Below are 21,013 nucleotides of genomic sequence, written 5' to 3'. Positions count from 1 at the left end.
TCAAGGCTGTAGGAAGCTCTGGCTTCAGGCAACCCCGTGCTGACTAGCTGGCCCCTCTGCCCTCCACATTCCTCACCCAAATGAAGCAGCTTTGAATTCTGCCACTGCCACCAAAGCCGTGGGAGCAACGGGAGCAAAGGGGCTCTGTCCCCTGCAGACGGTCTAAACCAGCTGGCCCTTGAAGAGGAAGCCGGGCAGCCACGTGCATGAGCTCTCCCATGATCCCTTACGGCGCCTACTAAGAATTTTTTTGTTTGGTTTGATTTTGCCGAGACAGGGTTTCTCTGTGTAGTCCTGGCTGTCCTGGAACTCACTCTGTAGACCAGGCTGGCCTCGAACTCAGAAATCCGCCTGCCTCTGCCTGCCAAGTGCTGGGATTAAAGGCGTGCGCCACCACTGCCCGGCCTACTAAGAATTTTTAACTACTGAGCAGAACACACTCAGCCTGGGAGGCTGAGGATCTGGGGCAGTGGAGGCGAGGCCTCCGGGCTGTCTGACTCTGGCACCCTTCAGAATGAAGTGCCACAAAGAGAACTGTTTCAGAGACTGCCCTCCTAGGGCCGGGTCACCTTCCTCAATACCTGGACCTTAAAGTGAAAACACTGAACACTAACTAGGAAGGAGTCAGCACTGCAGATCTCATCGACAGCTGCCATAAGGCACCTGGCTGGGACACCTGCGGTGGCAACTGCAACCGAGGAAATGCAGAACACACATGGTAAAGCTTAGGCAGACGGGCATCTCCAGCATCGGCTGTTTGTGGGCAGATGTGCACGGAGGGAACCTCCACAGGGGGACATGCGGGGGTGGGGTGGGGTGCAGCCACACAGGGCAGCCTGCAGGGATCACAGCAGGGGCCTTCCTAACACTGAGAAACTCATCCACCTGGCCAATCAAGGCTGGACGCCTGTCTCAGACTGGCACTGCTGCTTCAAGCTGGGCCCTGTCTCAGCAAGGGCACACAATAGGATTTTGGTGAAGACTCTACCGCTAAACTGCATGGCCTTGTACGAGGCCTGAGGCTGTGAAAGAAACTCAGGGAACCTGAGGCAGGACACTCTGAGGCTTTGACGTCCTCTGTCCTTTATGCCCATGACCTGTGAGCCTTATAACTGTAGCTAGGATGAGGGCACTTCCCTGCCCAGGTTGGAGTAGCCTGCTTAGCTACATAAAGCCTTATAAAGCAACACTCCTGGGTCTTTAAAGTTGAACACAGAAAGTGCGCAGACATCTAAAACCACCATCGCCCGCAGCAGTAACTGAGGCCAGCTTCCCAAACTAGAAAAACAAGACAAAACAAAACCTGCCGGGCAGGCCGACATCAGCAGCTACGGCCTGGTCCCTCAGCACACTCTGTTTACGTCTCAGAAACAGGAAAAAGGCACCCTTGGGGGCGGCCATTCCCAGGACTGAGGAGGTGGACCATTTGTGAATTCATTCACTGGCACCTTTAAACACAACTAGTATTTGTAAATGCCCAGGACTAGAGCATGTGAGATGTGTGGATGCCACTGCAGGGAAAGGGACCAGGGGACAGTGGCAGCGAAGAACCGGCGGGAAGGGAGGGACAGCCAGCGTGCTGGCATCAGACCTCTGGCTTGAGGGGTTTTGTTTTTTGTTTTTTAATCGTGCCATAGGAGATCTGAGCAGGATCTCTGGCCGCACTCGCTGAGAGGTTGAGCAGGATCTCTGGCTGAGAGGGCACGGAGGGGAGGATGGACTCACTGGAGTTTCGGGATAGTTGGGCGTCACTGCTGGACTTTATGACCTTGTAGTTGGCAGGGACGTCTGATGTTGTCGACTGCGACCGTTCCGGCTTTACCCTCAGCTTGCTGTGGTTTTCCAGGACTTGGGCTGCAGTTGCCAAAGCCACTTTCGAGTTCAGAGTTTGGAAAGGAGGTGAGGAAAAGTCCTCCTCCTCGTCATCGCCAATGTCCCACGCGTCACTGGTATTCCGGGCAAACTCGTGGAAACTGGAGGCCTTCTTGTTCTTCAGAGGAACAGAGTTGACTTTCGACCGTTCTTTGATGAAGCTTTAAGAAAGGAGAGCATTGCTGAGCAGGTGTGACACACCTGACCACCTTCATAGCACCTGTCGAACGATATCATCACTAACAACCCCCAACATGCCTGGCATCTTCAGGGCAAACCACCCCGCCTCTGCCCGGAAGGAGTTCCCAGACAGGTGAGCAGAGAGCTCTCAGCCCCCACATGCTCTCTTGAACTCATGAAGCCACCTGACCTGTTTGAGCTAGGAGAGGGAGCCACACCACGCCGGTAGCTGCCCGTGATCCATCCTGCTCGCCGTGACCTGCACAGTTCCAGGTTCAGGGATTCCCTCTGCCTCAGTCACTGAGCGACTAGGCGGACCACAGCCTGCCTTCCACCCTTGCCCCACGCCATGCTGGATGCGCATAAGCAAGAACTAAGCCTTAACCGCGAGGTGTCAAGGTTGACTTGCTAGGCCAGTGTAAGCTGGAGTAGCCGTCAGAGTGGGATGGGAGCTGCTGTTGTGGGGCCGGGAAACGTCAACTGTCCACACACGGGGCATTGAGTCTCAAAATGAAAAGCCGCCTCTTTTTTACTCTCCTGGCCTAGAGAAAAAAAAAATGTCTGAGCTCAGAGCTTCTCTCCCCAGCCATTTTTCCTCCCTCTTAAAATACAATTAACTCCAGAATTCACAGAGAGAAGCAGCCACTGGAGAGTTACAGTATACGACACATGGGGACTGGACCACAAAGGGGTAAAAAAAAAAATCCCCTTCACTTCCCCCCTTGGCAGCAGGCAGGGCTACACTAGACAGCAGAGCAGGCTGTGCCTAAAAAGTCCCCATTTCTAAGGTTTTCTACCAGGGCACCCAACACCTCTGACCTCCTCAGGCACCTGCACTCATGAGCAGACACTACCATATACAACAGACAGACAGACAGACAGACAGAAACACACACACATTTTAAAATAAACAATACAACTTTGGGGCTGGAGAGATGGCTGGGTGGTCCGAGCGCTGGCTGCCCTTGCAGAGGACCCCGGTTCAGTTCCCAGCACCCACACAGTGGCTCACGAGCAGCTGTGACTCCAGTTCAGAGGCTCGGTTGCCCTCTTCTGGCCTCCCCAACCACCAAGCACAAAAAATATGGTGCACATTTACTCATGGAGGTAAACACTCATACACATAGAAAAATAAATCTTCAGAAAATGAATCAAAAAAAAAAAAAAAAGAAAAAGAAAGTCCAGGAGGCAGTAAAAATTCTCAAAAATAAAAAATAAAAATACAGTAAGTGACACATTTGCCACTGAGTGAAGGGCACTGTGGGAAGGAGTGGCCGTAGGTTCTATTGCTCGGAACAGGAAAGAGCTGCCACGTGTAATCTGACAACACGTCATGGCAACAGCTGCTCCTTACAGAACTGCTTTGGTTGACATGAGATGTGTGTATCTTTAGGACGACATGGAGAATTATATTAGGAAAACGTCTGGCAATGGTTAACTGAGGTAGGGCAAGTGGGGAATTTAGAGACAGGCAAGCAAACCCAGCCCCCCTGGCTTCTGTGCGCTGTGCTGTAACTCGGAGGTGGGACCTACCACACAGCCTCAGTTTGGAAAACAATCCATTAGAAGCCGATAGTGCCAGCAAGTGGCTGACGGGCTGCCCAGCAATAACACTGGTTTTATTTGAGCTATAAAAATGATTGTAGGCAATACTGCCACTAATAGTAATAATTTTGCAAATTGGAGTCAGTATCCACGGACAGGATGACTTAGTGTCCTCGTGCAGTTTAGATAATTAAAGGCCAGGTGTGGAGGCTTCTGCAGCGATGGAGATTAAGCACATGGTAATTAATGATGGTCTAGAGCGAGCAGAGAAAGCAATCAAAGCTCCAAACAAAGGTGGTAAAACAAGGGCAATAAATGTTTTACAGCAACAACCCGGGATTGTAAAACAGTCTGCTGCTGCACTCACGGTGCCCCACGTTCGAGACTATTAATACCAAGCCAGCACAGGCGTGAGACAGGTAAGCCATTAATCAGAGCTGATGCATTCGTATGTGTGAAGCTGTCTGACGTGACTCTGTGGAGGGACCAGGGAAAGTGTCCTGGGTTTTACATTTTAATGTAAACAAAGCTATTCGGAAGTCTGCTGCTCGGTCTGGGACATGGTCATATTCCTGAAGATCTGCGCTCAATACAGAACAGGGGGGACTCAGTGGCCGATAGGCACAGTAAGGGGAAGAAGGATCTGAACGGAAGTGTACCCACTGCCCGGAGAATGTGTGGACAGTGAATTTACCTGTTGACTATGAGACTATTGGGCAATTATAAAACTAGCCAGAGGGCTCGCCCAGCAGCTGGCTCTGGGTGATGGGATGTTTCTCTGTAGTGACACTCGATTGCAATGCTTAACTGGAGAAGACTGCTGTGCAGGCCGCTGGGCGGACTCCCTTAGTCTATGGTAAATGCAGTCATTCACCACAGCCCCAGGGACTTCGCTGCACGTCACATTCAAAGGGAAGCAGGAGGCAGATAGACAGCTGCTAAAAGTGCCTCCTTTAAAATTCATTTATTTCATTCATACTGTCTGTCTGTCTGTCTGTCTCATTAAAAAAGACACGTGGCTGGAGAGATGGCTTGACTAAGAGTAACCCCCGCTCTTGCAGACAACCTCAGTTCACCCATGGCTGGCAGTTCACCACATCAAAGGTCCAGGGGATCCAACGCCCTCTTCCTGCCTGTGTGGGTACTCACACACACCTGTGAGTGTTTACACATGTATATACATGCACAACCATGTGCACACACACAATTAAAAATAAGATAAAAATCTTTTTAAAAGTTTCCATGACGCTGGGCAGTGGCAGTGCATGCCCATAACCTCGGCCCTCGGAAGGCTGAGACAGGAAGAATCAGCCTGCACAACCAGCGTGGGCTACACAAGACTCTTGTCTCAAGAACAGTTCCTTCATGGACTCAGAGGTTAAGAACACTTGCTAGGCCTGTGAGGGTAGTGGACACCTCTAATCCCAATACTTGGGAAGCTGAGGCAGGTGAATCTCTGTGAGTTCCAGGCCAGACTGGTCTACTGAGCTAGTTTCAGGACAGTCAGGGCTGCCAAAAGAAACCATCTCAAAACAAACAAACAAACAAACCAAAACCCACATGCTTTTGTAGAGGAACTGAGTTTTAGTTCCCAGCACCCACATGGTGGCTCACAACTACAGGGACTCCAGTTCCAGGGCATCCAGTGTCCTTGTGTGCACCTATATGATGCATACAGTGCATATACAGGTACTCAGGCAAGTGCACATACATACAAAATCAATTTTTAAAAACCTGACCCTTCGGACAGGCATAGTGATATGTGCCTTTAAAATTCCAGCACACGGGAGGCAGAGGGGGGGAGGTCTCTGTGAGCTTGAAGCCAGCCTGGTCTACACAGTGAGAAGATTCACCCAGGGCAGAGAAGCAGCTAGAAGGGCCAGGGAGGAGACAGTCACCCTGCACTAGAGGAGGTGGGTGGGTGATGGGAGGAGATGCGACGTGCAAAGAGGTCTTCTTGACTTACTTTTTCGTGAGCTGAGGATCCAGAGGAGGGTGCTGGGCTCCATACACGGGCTGAATGCTGAAAGCAGGAGACACGGGTCAGTGAGGAAGCCAAATGTACGAGCCTAATGTGACAGGGAGCTACGGGACTTGGAGCCGGCCACTGTTCCAGGGATGGCGCCCGATCATTCCAAAGGCAGTAGCCCACCCTTCAAGAGAGCCCTGGAGGACGGGTGTTTTCCCTGGGGCAGTTCCAGTGACTCAGCACTCCTGACCAGCCTTCAGCCTTGTCTTTGTGGACAGCAACGTGAAGCCAGCGAGATGCCTCGGACGGTAGAGGTGCTTGCTGTTCACGTGCGACAACCATTCCAGCTCGGTGAGTGGAAGGTCGCAGTCCAGCTAGCCAGGGACAGGCATCATGGCAGGAGAGAGACCCCGCCTCAGGAAGGTGGGAGGGAGAAGCACCTCCTGAGAGCACCCTGTCTCCAGCTGAAGAAGCTGACACAAGCAAGGTCTAGTAAGATCTGCTTAAATCTATGCTAAAATCCTCCCTTCTTATGAAATCAATTCTGCTATCAAAAAAATAAATAAAAATAAAACAAAAACAAAACCATGTGGCCATCTCCAGGAGGAATGAGAGATGTATAGAACCTAAGGCCCAGTATAGTCACTCCCAAATACCTATCTTTAAAAATAAAACTGTTGGTCAGGTATGACAGTGCAAACCTTTAATCCTAGCACTCGGGAGGCAGAGGCAGATGGGTCTCTGTGAGTTTGAGGACGGCCTGGTCTTCTTTCCTGGACATAGGTGTTTGCCTGCATCTAAGTCTATGCACCACTTATGTGTCTGGCGCCCAGGACAGCCAGAAAATGGTCACTGGATCCTCTGGAGTTTCATTCACAGACAGTTGTGAACTGTCCTGTAGGTGCTGGAAACTGCTGAAACATCATCTCTCTTGCCCCTTCTCCCCCAAATACCTACCTTAAGAAAAATACATGTGTATCAGGACTAAAACTATTCAAATCATGACGGTTCTTACGAATCTCAAAGCAGAAGCCTCTCAATGTCCCTCTCTGAGAACTAGTGAAACAAACTGTAAGGTTTCACAGCAGAGACCCTAGAGAATGGGCCTGTGAGTAACAATATGAATCCTGTCTAAGTAACAGAGAGAACATTGTATCTTTCTGTCTAGTGTCCCAGTATTTGGGAGCCAGAGGCAGGTAGATCTTTATGAATTTGAGCCCAGCCTGTTCTTCCATAGTGAGTTCAAGGCCAGACTAGGCCACATACTGAGAGCCTGTCTAAAAACAAGAAAAGGATAGCAGAAAGGACGTGGCTCTCTGTGATGGGGAAGGGGTGGGAACAAACAAGGCACAGAGGCTTCTGGGAAATGAACGTGGACGTTCAATTTTACTCCCATCAAGCCATTGCACATTCTGTGGTGTATGTAATATGTCACAATCAAATCCATCTGAGGCTGTCAAAAGGATTCAGTGGGTAAAGGCACTTGCAACAAGTCTGAAGACCCTACAAGATGAAAGGACATAGCCAACTCCTCTAACTTGTCCTCTAATATCTACATATGTATCATGACATGCACAGACCCACATATATACAATAAATAATTATAATCAAAAAAGAGTTACAATCACTAGAATAATAAAATTTCCAAATTATCAGATTACATACAATGGAGGCACAGTTTAGTCCATATTGCAAAATTTTTTACTATTTATTTATTTGTTAGTTATTTTTGTTTTTTGAGACAGGGTTTCTCTGTGTAGCCCTGGCTGTCCTCAGACTCAGAGATCCACCTGCCTCTGCCTTCTGAGTGCTCGGATTAAAGGTGTGCGCCACCACAGCCTAGGGAAAGATTATTTAAAAAAAAAAAAAAGAAAGAAAACAGAGACCAAATTATTCCAATAAATATAAATGACCTGAACTAAAAAGAAGAAAAAAGATTTCTACTAGCCAGGAGCTAGTTAAGTAAATTACATGCATCCTAAAGGAAAGAGACTGTTCTGTCCCCACGGACATGAAATAAATGCCAACTAAACTGCATAGGTGTTGTATTAGCCAGTGTGCGCTAGAGCAACAGAACTTAGAGAGTTAATCTACATATATTCCCTAAGAAAGGGATTTATTAGAATGCCCCATAAACTGTGGTCCAGCTAGTCCACAATAGCTGTCTACCAATGGCAGGTCCAAGAATCCAGTAGTTTTTTCGGTCTGAGAGACCAGACGTCTCAGCTGGTCTTCAGTGTGCACCAGGATCACAGAGAAGCAGGCTCTTCTCCATGCCAGTGCAGGAACGGACTTGCCAGAGAGAGCAGGAGCAGGCAGGCAGAGAGAGCAAGCTTCCGTGTCCTTTATATACACTGCCGGCAGAAAGTACGGCCCAGAGGAGAGGTGGGTCTCCCACCTCACAGATCTAGATTGGAAAGACAGACGTCTTCCTTAATTCTCAGCAGAGGAATCTCAAGAGGCTGAGAAACACTTGAAAGGTTCAGCATCCTTGGCCATCAGGGAAACGTAAATCAAAACTACTTTGAGATTCTGCCTGTCATAAGGACTAAGATCAATAACATGAGTGACAGCAGATGCTGGCCAGGGTGTGGAGCAAGGGAAACACTCCTCCATGGCTGGTGGGACTGCAGACTTGCAGAGCCACTGTGGAAATCAACAGGCCAGTCCCTCAGAAAACTGAACAGATCTACCTCAAGACCCAGCGATACCACTCTTGGACATGTACCCAGAAGACGCTCCATCTTACCACAGGACACTTGTTGAACTACGTTCACAGCAGCTTTATTCATAATGGTCAAAAACTGAAAATAACCCAGATGCCCATCAACCGAAAGATAGATTTTAAAAAGTGGAATATTTATATAATGGACTATTATGCAACTGTTAGGAAAAAAATGGCATCAAGAAATGAAGGTAAGGGCTGGAGAGATGGCTCAGCAGTTAAGAGCACTGACTGCTCTTCCAGAGGTCCTGAGTTCAAATCCCAGCAGCCACATGGTGGCTCACAATCATCTGTAATGGGATCCTATGGCCTCCTCTGGTGTGTTTGAGGGCAATTACAGTGTACTCACATATATTAAAAAAAAATAAGTAATTCTTTAGAAAAAAAAGGAAGGGAGGGAGGGAGGAAGGGAGGAAGGGAGGGAGGGAAGGAGGGAGAGAGAGAGAGAGAGAGAGAGAGAGAGAGAGAGAGAGAGAGAAAGAAAGAAAGAAAGAAAGAAAGAAAGAAAGAAAAGAAGGAAGGAAGGAAGGAAGGAAGGAAGGAAGGAAGGAAGGAAGGAAGGAAGGAAGGAAGGAAGAAAGAAAGGAAGGAAGAAAGGAGGAAAGGAAGAAAGGCAGGTAAAAGAGATGAAACTAAAAAAAAAAAAAAATCATCCTGGGTGAGGCACCCCTGACCCAGAAAGACAACTATGTCTGTACTCACTTATCAGTGGATATTAGCTGTTAAGGATAATCACACTATAGTCCCCTGAGCCAGAGGCTAAGAAACAAGGACAGGTCCAAGGAGAACTACAATAGATGTTATGGTGGATTGGGGCGAGAATAGGAAGGATCAGGTGGGGGAGGGAGAGATGGAGGGTGAGGACACAGGGAGAGACGCCTGGGACAGAGGGGCATTTAGGGGTGACATAGAAACTTCCAGGAACCTATGAGGATGAACCTAGTGAGGACTCCTAGTAATGGGGTGACGGATCCTGAACTGGTTGGTCATTGTCAGTTCCCTGGCGAGGCTCCCCAGTGGTAAGGCTGGGACCCCAACCCAGCCATAAAACCTTCAACCTGTCCTGCCAGCAAGATGTGCTAGGGCAGCGGTGGCTCAGAGCTTGTGAGAGTAGCCAACATGAGGCCAGAGCCACCAGAGGGAGCCTGTACAGGGCACTGCCTGGATGGCCGAGAGACCCAAGGTGGAACCACACATGATGGACACCCCCAAAAAAGTCATTGAAATATTCTGCTATCATCATAAATCAGTGCCTGGGCCACTGGAGAGGCTCCCTCCAGCAACTGAGGGGAGCAGATGCTAACACTCATGCCCAAACATTAGCTGGAGCTCAGGGAACCCTTCGGAAGAAGGGAAGGAAGGATTGTGGGAGCGGAAGGATTGTGAGAGGGAAGGATTGTGGGAGCAGAAGGATTGTGGGATCTAGAGGGATCAAGGACACCACAGCCCACAGAGTCAACTAAGCAGGGCTCACAGGGGCCCACAGAGACTGAGGTGACAATCACAGAACCTACATGGCTCTCTGCTAGGTCATCTGCATACACGCTGTGATTGTTAGCTTGGGATGTTTGTGGGAGAGGGGTGTCCCCGACTCATTTTGTCTGCTCTTGAGACCCTTTTTCTCCTATTGGGTTAACCTCATCCAGCCTTGATGTGAGGGTCTGTGCCCAGTCCTGTTGTGTCTTGTTACTGCACTTGTGTTCGGTTAACATCACTGGGAGGCCTGGTCTTCTCTGAAGGGAAATGCAGGAGCAGTGGATCTTGGGAGACCGGGTGGGGGGTGGGGGGAGTGGAAAGAGTGGAGGGAGGAGAGGCTACAGTAGGGATGTTTTGTATGGGAGAAGAATACGTTTTTAAAAAAGAAGTGGTTCTTCCATTTTCAAAAGATTAAGACAAAAATCAGCCAGGTGATGGTGGTACACACCTTTAACCCCAGCACACAGGAGGCAGGAGGCAGAGGCAGGTGGATTGTTTTGGTTCAAGACCAGCTTGGTCTAGAGAGTGAGTTCCAGGCCAGCCAGGGTTACACAGAGAAATTCAATATGGAAAAAAAAGAAGGAGGGAGGGAGGGAGGAAGGGAGGGAGGAAGGGAAGCAGGTATCTCACAGGTGTACCAGCCATTTGGGTTTTAGTTGACTCCAGACGTAGCATCGTAGATGCAGAACTTTAAGCATGGCTCCGTATATTTTGCAAAAGAACTAAAATTGAAAGGTTTTTACTTTTGCATCTTATATTTGGGGGGGGGCACCACGAACAGAGCTTTGGTGGAGAGGCTGCAGAGTGGGACCAGCCTCTAAGGAGCACTTGCTCCCCTGCAAACGAGTCCCTCTCTGATCAGCAGCACCTTCATATGATACAAACCACACAATCTGAAAGGGCTGGGAAGCTTAGCACAGCTCCTGGTGGTGGGGAGCGGCTGGTGGAGTGAATACACACACACACACACACACACACACACACACACACACGAGAGAGAGAGAGAGAACACAGCACACATGGTCAAGAGAACCAGCCTTGCTTCCTCCCACCTATGTTTACAGTTTAATCCTCACCCAATGTTTAGAAAACAGAATGGGTTGTTGGTGGTGGTGGTGGTGGTGGTAGTGGGGTGTGTGTGTGTGTGCGCGCACGCGCGCACACATGTGAACACATATGCACCAAATGCACGAATGCCCTCAGAGGTCAGAAGAGGGCATCAGATCTCATTACTGATGGTAGTGAGCCACCATGTGGTTGCTGGGAATTGAACTCAGGACCTCTGGAAGAGCAGTTGGCGCTCTTAACCACTGAACCATCTCTCCAGGCCCCAATCTCACCCACCATTTTTGATTCTTTTTTTTTAATGATTTATTTATCATATGTAAGTACACTGTAGCTGTCTTCAGACACAACAGAAGAGGGCATCTGATCTCATTAAAGAGGGTTGTGAGCCACCATGGGGTTGCTGGGATTTGAACTCAGGACCTCCGGAAGAGCAGTAGGTGCTCTTAACTGCTGAGCCATATCTCCAACCCCCATTTTTGATTCTTATGACAGAGGAAATCCTTAAGATGGTTCCCCAAAAGAATCTAAGCCAGTCAATCATTTCCACAGGCTGTCATTTTTATTTTTTAGAGTAACGTATAAGATTTTAGATATCATTATGACATTTTCAAACAAAGCATCGACACTTATTCTTCTGGAGCTCAGAGGGAATCTCCTCCCGTGCAGTCTGAGTTCTGGACACCCTGGACCTTTTCTGCTCTAAGAAGGTTGACTCCCTAACCTCTCTGGAAGATTACTGACTTGTTCCACAGACCGCTAGAAGCGATAACCCCAAAAGGCTATGAGATGTGTTCCTATCGTTTCCTACAGGAAAAATCCAAGAGGTATCGGAGTACAGGGAGAGTCTGGCTCACGGAGAGAGGGAGAAGGAACTGACACCAAGACAAAAGTTAAAATACAACATGGCGACCCAGGGGCCACGGCCTGCATTGGAACATTTTCAGAACCTCCCAGGTTCAATCTTTGGACTCTCAGGTCTAAAGCCCTCTCTTACATGCTACAAGGCAGAAGGATCCCACCAGGCCAGTTAGGTTAGCTGACTAGTAAGAAAGTAAGATCTTCAAATCTTCTCTGAGAAAAGGCCTACGGAATCATAAAGACCTAAGGGCCAGAGGCCATCAACCACCAAGGAGGAGGCCTTTCCGCTCCCGGGAGACTACTTTTCAAAGGCTCTGGCTGCCATGCTGGCACAGCCAGAAAGGCTCTGATAAATGACTGGCCGCGGCCGCAGAGGCATCAGAGCCTAAATCGAATTTGTTAGCGTGTTCTTGAACTAGACTATGATGTATCTGAACCAGGGACACTTAGTATAATAAATCAGAGCCTCAGTGAAGACAGGTGGGAAGTTATAAAAGAAACCAAGACTATCACAGGGGCCTGACCACAGAGCAGGAGAGCAAAGGCGCCATCTACTGACCGGTTCACCTAGCAGGGGCCTGGAGTGGCTCAGTGGTCAGGGGCGCTGGCTGCTCTTCCAGAAGAGAAGGGTTCGAATCCAAGCACCCACATGGGAGCTCAAACTCCACTTCTAGAAGACCCGGCAATCTTTTCTGTCCCAGACATACACACAAAATAATTCAAAAAACTTTAAATAATTCACCTATGAGCCTGGGCCAACCAGTGTGTGAGACCCGCACACTTGGTGCTGGGACGAGCTGGTCACCACGCCACCTTAGAATAGACATTTGCCCCATGAGTGGCTGGAATGGGGTGGGATGGGATGTGCGATTCTAGAACTTAGCAGACCGAGGCTAGCCTCAGCTACATAGAGCACACCAAGCCAGCCTAGACTACACTATGAGGCTCTTCCCTAACTGGAGTGTGTAAGCATTCACTGCCACTTTCAAAGAAAGGAACGTGCAAGGAAAAGATAGTGCACACCCACGGGGATGGGCCTGCTCTCACACCTCCGCAGTTTACAGAGACCCTGATGTCTGTCCTTCCCCAGCGGCTGGCTGCGCCCTGAGCTCCAGGGACCCTTCTGTCCAACGCTAGGCTTCACTAGTTTCTTTTCTTCTCTTTGTTACTCTTGTGCACTGTTCCTAAATGTGACAACATCCCATATGGGTGGAGGTCAGAGGACAACTTTCAGGAGTCACTCCTTCCACCGTGGGTTCTGGGGAGGGAATCCAGGTGGCCGGGTCTGTGGAAGCCAGTCTCTTACCTGCCGAGCACACTCACCAGCCTAATCAATGTCTGTGTTCTCTACTCCTCCTCCTCCTCCTCCTCTTCCCCCTCCTCTTTTCCTCTCCCTCCTCCACCTCCTCCTCTTCCTCCTCCTCTTCTTCCTCTTTCTCCTCCTCCCCCCTCGCTCTCTTCTCGGTCTTGTGACGCTGGGGAGATCTAGGGCTTTGGCTGCAGGGGTAAGCGCACCGTCCCTGAGCTCCGGGCCCAGCCCAGCAGGCTCCCTCCACAGCTGGCTGTTTTCACTGGGCCCCAAGTTTCCGACCAGCTCCACGTCTGCTTTATCTGATCATATATCTGATCACAAACATGACATATGCTTAGTGGAAAAACCGGAAAGCCGGCAGGCCAGCCGTGTGTTCTCTTCAGCGGGGGGAGCGCAGCTGAGCAGACTTTCATCTTCTAAAAGGTGCCCTCGTGGCAGGCCGGCACTCACCAGCCCGAGTGGGTGACGTCAGAACTCCACCTGCTTTCGACCCCTCTCTGGTACACCTGAAAGCTGCAACCTGACGTGCTGCTACCCACAGCACACCACACACGCTCTGAGGAGACAGCCTGCAACCAAGGGGCTCGCCTCGGCCACATTGGAGAAGACAAACCATCTGAATGTGTTGCCAGAGGTTTCTTACCCGGTAGCAACACTGGGACAGCCGTGGTGGGAAAGGCCCGGCAGACACGGAGGCTGAGCAAACAGCGGAATAGAACGGCCCGTGTTAAATGCCAAGAACGTTGGCAACGGGACTCGGCTCACACTGGTGCTCTGTGGTGGAGCCTTCTAGCCCCCGAGGCTGGCCTTTTCTGCAGTAATTCAGTGCCTTCTATAGTCACTGACTTTATCAGCAAAAAAACATTTCCAAGGCAAACACTGGCCGCTGCACTGGTCTACTATCAGATTCCTAAAAGCTATGGAAGGCCACCACATGGCAGGGAGACCTTAGTTAAAAGGTGACCATGTGCCTCAGGGACCGCCATTCTCCAACTCCGCTCCGGCCTCCACCGCACAAATTCTAAGACTAGACGGTGGGGCCAGCACCTCAGCTTCCTTCAATACTAACAACCTCAACTTGACTAATCATGACTCCCTTGAGTTTTATTTTGTTTTGTTTGATACTTATGTAGCACAGGGTCACCTCCAATTCCACATGTAGCTGAGGCTATGCCTGAACTTCCGACTGTCCAACCTTACCCTCCCAGTGTTGTGATTACAAGCACACACCACCAACGTTCCACTTGGCCTTAGGCGGCACTAGGAACTGAACCCAAGGACTCTGCCGACTGAGTCCCAGCCCCAGCCACATCCCCAGCCCTCCTCGACTTTAAAAGCAAGCATTCGGGGGCTGGAGAGATGGCTCTGCTCATAAGAGCACAAGTTGTTCTTCCAGAGGACCAGGACTGCAATCCCAGCACCCAGAGGCTCACAACTGTCTGTAACTCCAGATCCAAAGAATTCAATGACCTCATCTGGCCTCTAAGACACTGCATGCACGGGCCGCACAGATGTTTGTACGGGCAAAACCCCCATACACAGAAAATAAAAAGAAATAACATCTCAGGAAAAATTGCTAACAAGCTTTTTGCTTAAAAACAAGAGAAGGCCTAGCAGCGGGTCCAGAAACAAGGGTGGGGGGAAGTGAGCAGCTGGCACTGTCATGGTCTCTCCTGTGCCCTTCACGACACGTGCCCACACTACGTGGACTGCAGAAGCGCCGAGAGGCAGGGCACTGGGGCGAGGAGTCCCCACTTCAGCACTGTGGCCCGGGAAAGTCGCCTTCCTATCTGCCCTCACTTTTCTTATCCACAGGGGTCGTAGGCCAGAGTTCTAGTGTTAGGCAGTTTTGCCACCCTCGGCTGCTCACCCGGCAGCAATTTGCTACTTCGAAAGATCAGCTCACAAGAGCCCACCTTCTATGTGGCCCTCGCGTCTGCTCCTGAGAGCCGAGCATGCCTGCTGAGTTGGAAAGGTGACGCTCACTAACAAGCGGTCCAGACCTCGAGGCCCACTCAGTCCAAGCCTCTTGCTCCAAATGTAAGGAAATCAAGTATGGCGGAGCTCAGCATTCTGCCGAAGAACTTGGCTTATTTTTTTTATTACTCTGTGTGTGTGTGTGTGTGTGTGTGTACTGCACGTCCATCTATCATACACATGGAAGTCACTTCTCTCCTTCCACCATGCAGGTCCTGGGGACTGAACTCGGGTCTTCGGGCTTGGTGGCAGGTGCCTCTGCCCACTAGCCTCTTACTTGGCTGCTTCTCTACAGATCAGTCCTTGGGCGTGACCCCCCTCCCTCCGCCCCAGAGCCAATAATCTGCAAAGTCTCAAGGATCTGAACTCACCTGCCCCCCCCCCCCAGCCCTCACTGCCTGGCTCACTGTGAATACAGGGACCACCTAGCTTGCCTCCCTCCCACACCAGTCCTCGAAGAACTGAGGATGGGGGTGGGGGTAGGTGGGAGGGGGTAGTGCTGCAAGGTCTGGCTGTGTATGACAAAGCTGAGAAAGGTATTTGTCCCACTGTCTAGCCACCTTCCTGACACTAAGTGGATAAAAGCGGTGGGGGTGTGAATGTCCTGGAGCCACTGAAGACACAGGACCAAGTCACCCGCTTTCTCAGGTTGGCTAAAATGGGTTTTCCTGGTGTTGGAACTGACTTGACCTCAAGGTCTCAGACAACTGCTCTACCACTGAGCTACACCCCCTGACCCTCTTTTTAGTTTTTGTGTGCTTGTTTGTTTGTTTGTTTGTTTGGAGATAGGTCACCTAGTTAGTGTCAGACCTGGGATCTTTTTTTAAAGATTTATTTATTTAATTTATTTATTGTATTTATAAGTACACTGTAGCTGTTTTCAGACACACACCAGAAGAGCGCATTAGATCCTATACAGATGGTTGTGAGCCACCATGTGGTTACTGGGAACTGAACTCAGGACCTCTGGAAGAGCAGTCAGTGCTCTTAACCACTGAGCCATCTCTCCAGACGTGGGATTTTAACCCCGACAATTAGGTTCCTGAGCCTGCATTATGTACAGAGGTCCATTTTGTAACAATGATATGAGCTGTCCTATCTGCCTACACATCAGTACAGTGACCTAGGCTGGGTGTGCTGGCAGAGCCCTTTAATCCCAGCGTCCAGAGGCAGAGGCAGATGGATCTCGGTGATATTATAGTTGTTTTATGTTTTTTTGTTTTGTTTTGCAAGTCAGGGTTTCTCTGTATAGCTCTGGCTGTCCTGGAACTCACACAGATGGCTCTGTGCATTTTGTTTGTTTGTTTGTTTTTGTTTTTAAAGACAGGGTTTCTCTGTGTAGCCCTGGCTGTCCTAAAACTCAATCTGTAGACAAGGCTGGCATCCAACTCACAGAAATCTGTTTGCCTCTGCCTCTGCCCTTCTGCCCCTGCCTCTGCCTCTGCCTCTGCCTCCTGAGGGCTGGGATTAAAGGTGTGCTCCACCTTTTTGGCTCTCAGTGAATTTAAGACCATCCTGGTCTACACAGGGAATCCCAGGCCAACCAGAGCATATCATAAGACGCTGTCTAAAAATAAATATTTTTCAGAAATGTCTTGAAATCAGAGGCAGGAGAGATGGCTCAGTGGTCAGAGCACTGGCTGTTCTCGCAGAGGACCTGAGTTCAGTTCTCAGCAGCCGCATGGTGGCTCTCGGTCACCTGCAACTTCAGTTCCAAGGGACCTACTGTCCTCTTCTGACTTCTACAGGCCCTGACACACACAATCCACTTACATACATGCAGGCAAACAAAAATTTGGTGGAGAGGGAATGGCAATTCCACAGTTAAGAGCACCTATCCCTCCAGACGAGTACCCAAAAGTTTGGTTCCCAGAACCTACATGACAGCTCACACCATTCATAATTCCTGTTCCAGGGAGTCATAATCACTTTTATGCCCTCTGCCACCAACACGGGGTGTTCAAGCGCTATACATACATGCAGGCAAGTCACTTGAACACTTAAAAATATGCTGGTCTGGTGGGGCACACCTTTGTTCCCAGCCCTTAGGAGGCAGAAGCAGGTGGATCTCTCTGAGTCTGAGACCAGCCTGGTCTACACAGTGAGTTCTAGGCAAGCTAAGGGAACTTAGTGAAACCCCATCCCAAAAAGTAAACTGAAGGGCAGTGTTGATGCATGCCTTTAATCCCAGTACTCTGGAGGCATAGGAAAGCGGATGACCTCTGTGAGTTCAAGGCCAGCCTTGGTCTATGTAGTTGAGTTCCTGGACAGCTAGGGCTATATAGTGAGACTTTGTCTCAAAACAAACAAACAAAATTTAAAGAATGCTTTGGGTTTTTTTTTTTCTTTTAAAGATTTATTTATTCATGTATTTTTATGTAGATGAGTGCTCTCTCTGCATGTACACCTGCATGCCAGAAGAGGGCATCAGATCCATTATAGAAGGTTGTGAACTGCCGACTGCCGGGACTTGAACTCAGGACCTCTGGAAGAGCAGCCAGTGCTCATAACAGCTAAGTTGTCTCTCCACCATTTTGGTTTTTTGGTTTGGGGGTTTTGGTGTTTTTGTTTGTTTGTTTGTTTACTTAGGCTATTCTAACAAAATTTCTATGTTCCATCGTGATCAAAGAATCTGAAAGCAATCGGATACAACTTGGACTTTTTCTCACCTTTCAAACTGCAAAGAAGAGAAAAATAGCTTTCTTTTTCTACACCTCTGAGAACCTGGGCACAGGCTCATTCACCGGCAAATTCACAAGAAAACTTTCCCGGACTCAACTTTCAGACGTAAAAGTTCTGTTCTGAAACCAAAACACCTTCTATGGAAACAAACAGCAGCTTTTCCCCACAGCCCTGAGCTCGGGGGCTCTCTGCCAAGAATGTACAGGGGACAATACTTCCCTCACCAGGCAAGGTAGGCATCATGGTTTACGGATCATGGCAACATTTTTACGCCTCAATAAAAAAAAGAGACAGATAACCAGTCCTGGGGAGCTGAGACACGGCCTGGTAATGTTTGCTTGCTCTAATAACAAGAGGACAATTAATAATGACCATTTATGGAGCAAGTACAGTGCTGAATAAACACTGTCCTGGGTTCTTTACAAACAGGGCATTTCTGTTAGCCTTCAGATAATTATTCCCCACTTTACAGGGAACTGAAGCTTAGATAGATTGTGAATCCTACAGGTACAATAATCAGAATGACAATGATGACGCCGTCGACAAGGGTAATAATAATGATAAGTTATGAGGACCTGGACTCCGGAATTCTTGCCTCCGTGGCTCTGTGTTTCAAAATGAAGAAGGAAGCCAGAGAGTTGAGGAAACTGAAGATTCTTCCTATCTAGCAAAAGTAATGCTTTTGGGCCATCAAGAGGGCTCAGCAGATAATGGTGCTTGCCACTAAGCCTGATGACCTGAGTTCAAACCCTGAGATTCACAGGGTGGAAGCAGAGAACTGACTCCCCGTAAACTGTCCTCTGCCCTCTACATGAGCACCATCTCTCTCTCTCTCTCTCTCTCTCTCACACACACACACACACACACACACAATTAAATAAATAAATAAATATAATTATTTAAAGTAGTACTTTTAAAAAGTTGACTTCTGTGTTGGATAGACGGCTCAGCCGTTAAGAGCACTGACTGCTCTTCTGAAAGTCCTGAGTTCAAATCCCATCAACCACGTGGTGGCTCACAACCATCCATAATGAGATCTGACGCCCTCTTCTGGTGCAACTGAAGACAGCTACAGTGTACTTACATATAATAAATAAATAAATCTTTAATAAAAAGTTGACTTCCTATAGGCCAGTAGAAGAAATAAAGAAAACAAAAGGCCATTAATGCGCCACATCTGGCAGTCCAAAGGCACAAAGACCATCCATCTCCCATTGTCCTCACCCCTGCTTCCTGATGTAACCGTTTTTTCCCACTGATCGTTATCTTAGGATATCAAACTGTAATGATCCCTCCACAGCACACTCGCTGAGAAGAACAGTGAGATCAGCTGGAGAGCTCACTCAAGCAGGAAGGAAAAAAATCAGTGACAGGAAGCGGAGCTTATCTAAAAACACAGTGTGGCTGCTCAGCGTGTGAACACCGGAACCCCGCAGCCCTTCAATCCAGAGCTACCTTTGCCTTCCCTGGTACGATATTAATACGCGTTGCTAAAACCTGGTCCCTCAACTTTCTTTCTGGTCCCTCAACTTTCTCCACGTGTCTAATGACAGCTCAGAAAAGTTACACAGCCGAGACTGACTCTCCTTCCTCTTTTGCTTGAAGGGGGTGGGGCTGAGGCTGTGCCCAGTGGCAGAGTGTCTTCAAGTGTGAAGAGAGATGGTGAGGAGAGAGGGAGAAGGAGAGGGAAGGAGAGGGGAAGAGAAGGAGGAGACAGAGAAAGGGAGAGAGGGGGAGAGGAAGAGAGGGAGAGAAAGGAGGAAGGTAAGAGGGCGAGAGGTCACAGGTCAAAGGGGTACACCTGAACAAAAAGACAACAGGCAAATCACTAAGGAATGGCTATGAGGCAAATTCTAACACCGAGCAGCCTATGGCTGGCAGAAAGCTTAAACACATAGGGCTTTCACATTTCAGGACGCCACCCAAAACAAACGGAACCAGTAAACCAAAGGCAGACTGACTGAGAGACAATTGTTCAACACACACCAAGAAGAGAAAGGAACACTAAGAAGAAAATAAGTTGCTTGGGAGGCCTGCTCTCCCACAAAATTGAAGAATAAAAGAATCTAGTGCCTTTGCACTAAAAGATCATCACTTCTCGGGGATTGCACAAGTAATTAGGAAATGCCGAAAGGAGTAGCAATCCCCATCCTGCGGCCACCCCGCGATAATTTCTAACGAGAAAGAGCCAACTCAAGACAAAGTAAGGTCAGGCTTGAGGATTCCCCCTCTCCTTCCAGGCTCACACCCCTGCAGGCCTGCCCCAGGCTCTCCCATCAGAAGCCCTGAGGAGTCCAAAGGGAAGACAGGAAGGTGATGATGGGCTGGGAACCGAGGCCATGGGGCCACCCACCCTCATGCAAGCAGCCACCCGTGCTGTTGGAGACCCCGGAGGAGTTCTGTACAAAGTCGGAAGCGGTCTGCAGGTGGCCCTCCAAGGCCAGACTGGCAATGGCAACTCGCCCAACTCCGCTGCCCCTCACACCGGGTCCTCCGACACCTCCCAGCTGAGGCTCCCCGCCCCCAGACCCCAGTCTGCACCCCACACCCAAGCTGGCCAGGCACCTCTGATTGACAGCTGCTCCAGCCTGGGCTACCCCGACCCCAGCCCTCTGGCCTGGGGGCGCCCCAAGACGGAGGGATTCAAGGAGCAGGATCTGGAAGGCTTTGGGTCCAATCCCCACTCCCCTTAGCGTCCTGGGCTCACCTCCCCGGCAGCTTGGCGCTCCTCTTCCAGAACTGCTTGCTGTTCTCGGCGGCCATCTCTCCGGCCCGGGGGAAGGCCTGGTCGGTGGGTCACGGGGGCGCCCCGCGACAGGCCCCCGGGACCCCGCAATCTGAGGGCCAGCCCAGGCCGCTTCCCCGCCGCCGGTCACCCGCTCCCAGCTCCTGGGGGCGCCATCTTGGATGTGGGCACTCCCCCCCGCCCAGCGCCGTTGCCATTGGTGGACTGGGCAGGCCGGTGGGCGGATGGACCAATGAGGATCCGGGATCCTGCGGGCCGCTGAAGCCCCGCGGCAACGTCAGGGGCTGGGCACACAGGTGGGTCTGGGAGGCGGGGCTTAGATGGGCAGGAAGGCGGGGCTTAGATGGGCAGGAAGGCGGGGCTGAAAGTTCCTACAACCCGGAGGCAGAGAACCAGGTAAAAAAAAAAAAAAAGAAAGAAAAAGAAAAGAAAAGAGAAGGAGATGGGACTGTTGCCTTTGATGGACTGAGGTTTTGGGATTTTCTTGGAGGGGAGGAGGAAGGAGAAACCATAACACCATTTATATACATTAGTCTTTAACCTACAAGTAAGGCCTCATGTAATAATGTAGACCATACATTATGAACGTCCCCTACTTCAATG

General features: G+C 49.7%; 1 protein-coding gene across 2 annotated transcripts in view; it reads right to left on the bottom strand.

Annotated features, from left to right (window-relative positions):
- Tbc1d22b (TBC1 domain family member 22B) overlaps positions 1-20,592 on the bottom strand; it is a 56,281-nt gene extending 35,689 nt beyond the window's left edge. Inside the window, exons 1-3 of one of the 2 annotated variants that reach the window (XM_052163588.1) lie at positions 20,372-20,592; positions 5,564-5,620; positions 1,726-2,033 (exon numbers count right to left, since the gene is read on the bottom strand). In XM_052163588.1, coding sequence (XP_052019548.1) covers positions 1,726-2,033; positions 5,564-5,620; positions 20,372-20,427 — 421 coding nt within the window. In that variant the 5' untranslated portion in view covers positions 20,428-20,592. The remainder of the gene's footprint in view (positions 1-1,725; positions 2,034-5,563; positions 5,621-20,371) is intronic. The other variant, XM_052163587.1, reaches the window with a different exon arrangement.
- Positions 20,593-21,013: the final 421 nt, after the last annotated feature.

The sequence above is a fragment of the Apodemus sylvaticus genome, chromosome 19 (genome assembly GCF_947179515.1).
Source record: "Apodemus sylvaticus chromosome 19, mApoSyl1.1, whole genome shotgun sequence".
Classification (NCBI taxonomy): domain Eukaryota; kingdom Metazoa; phylum Chordata; class Mammalia; order Rodentia; family Muridae; genus Apodemus; species Apodemus sylvaticus.
This window is presented reverse-complemented; position numbering and strand designations above follow the sequence as displayed.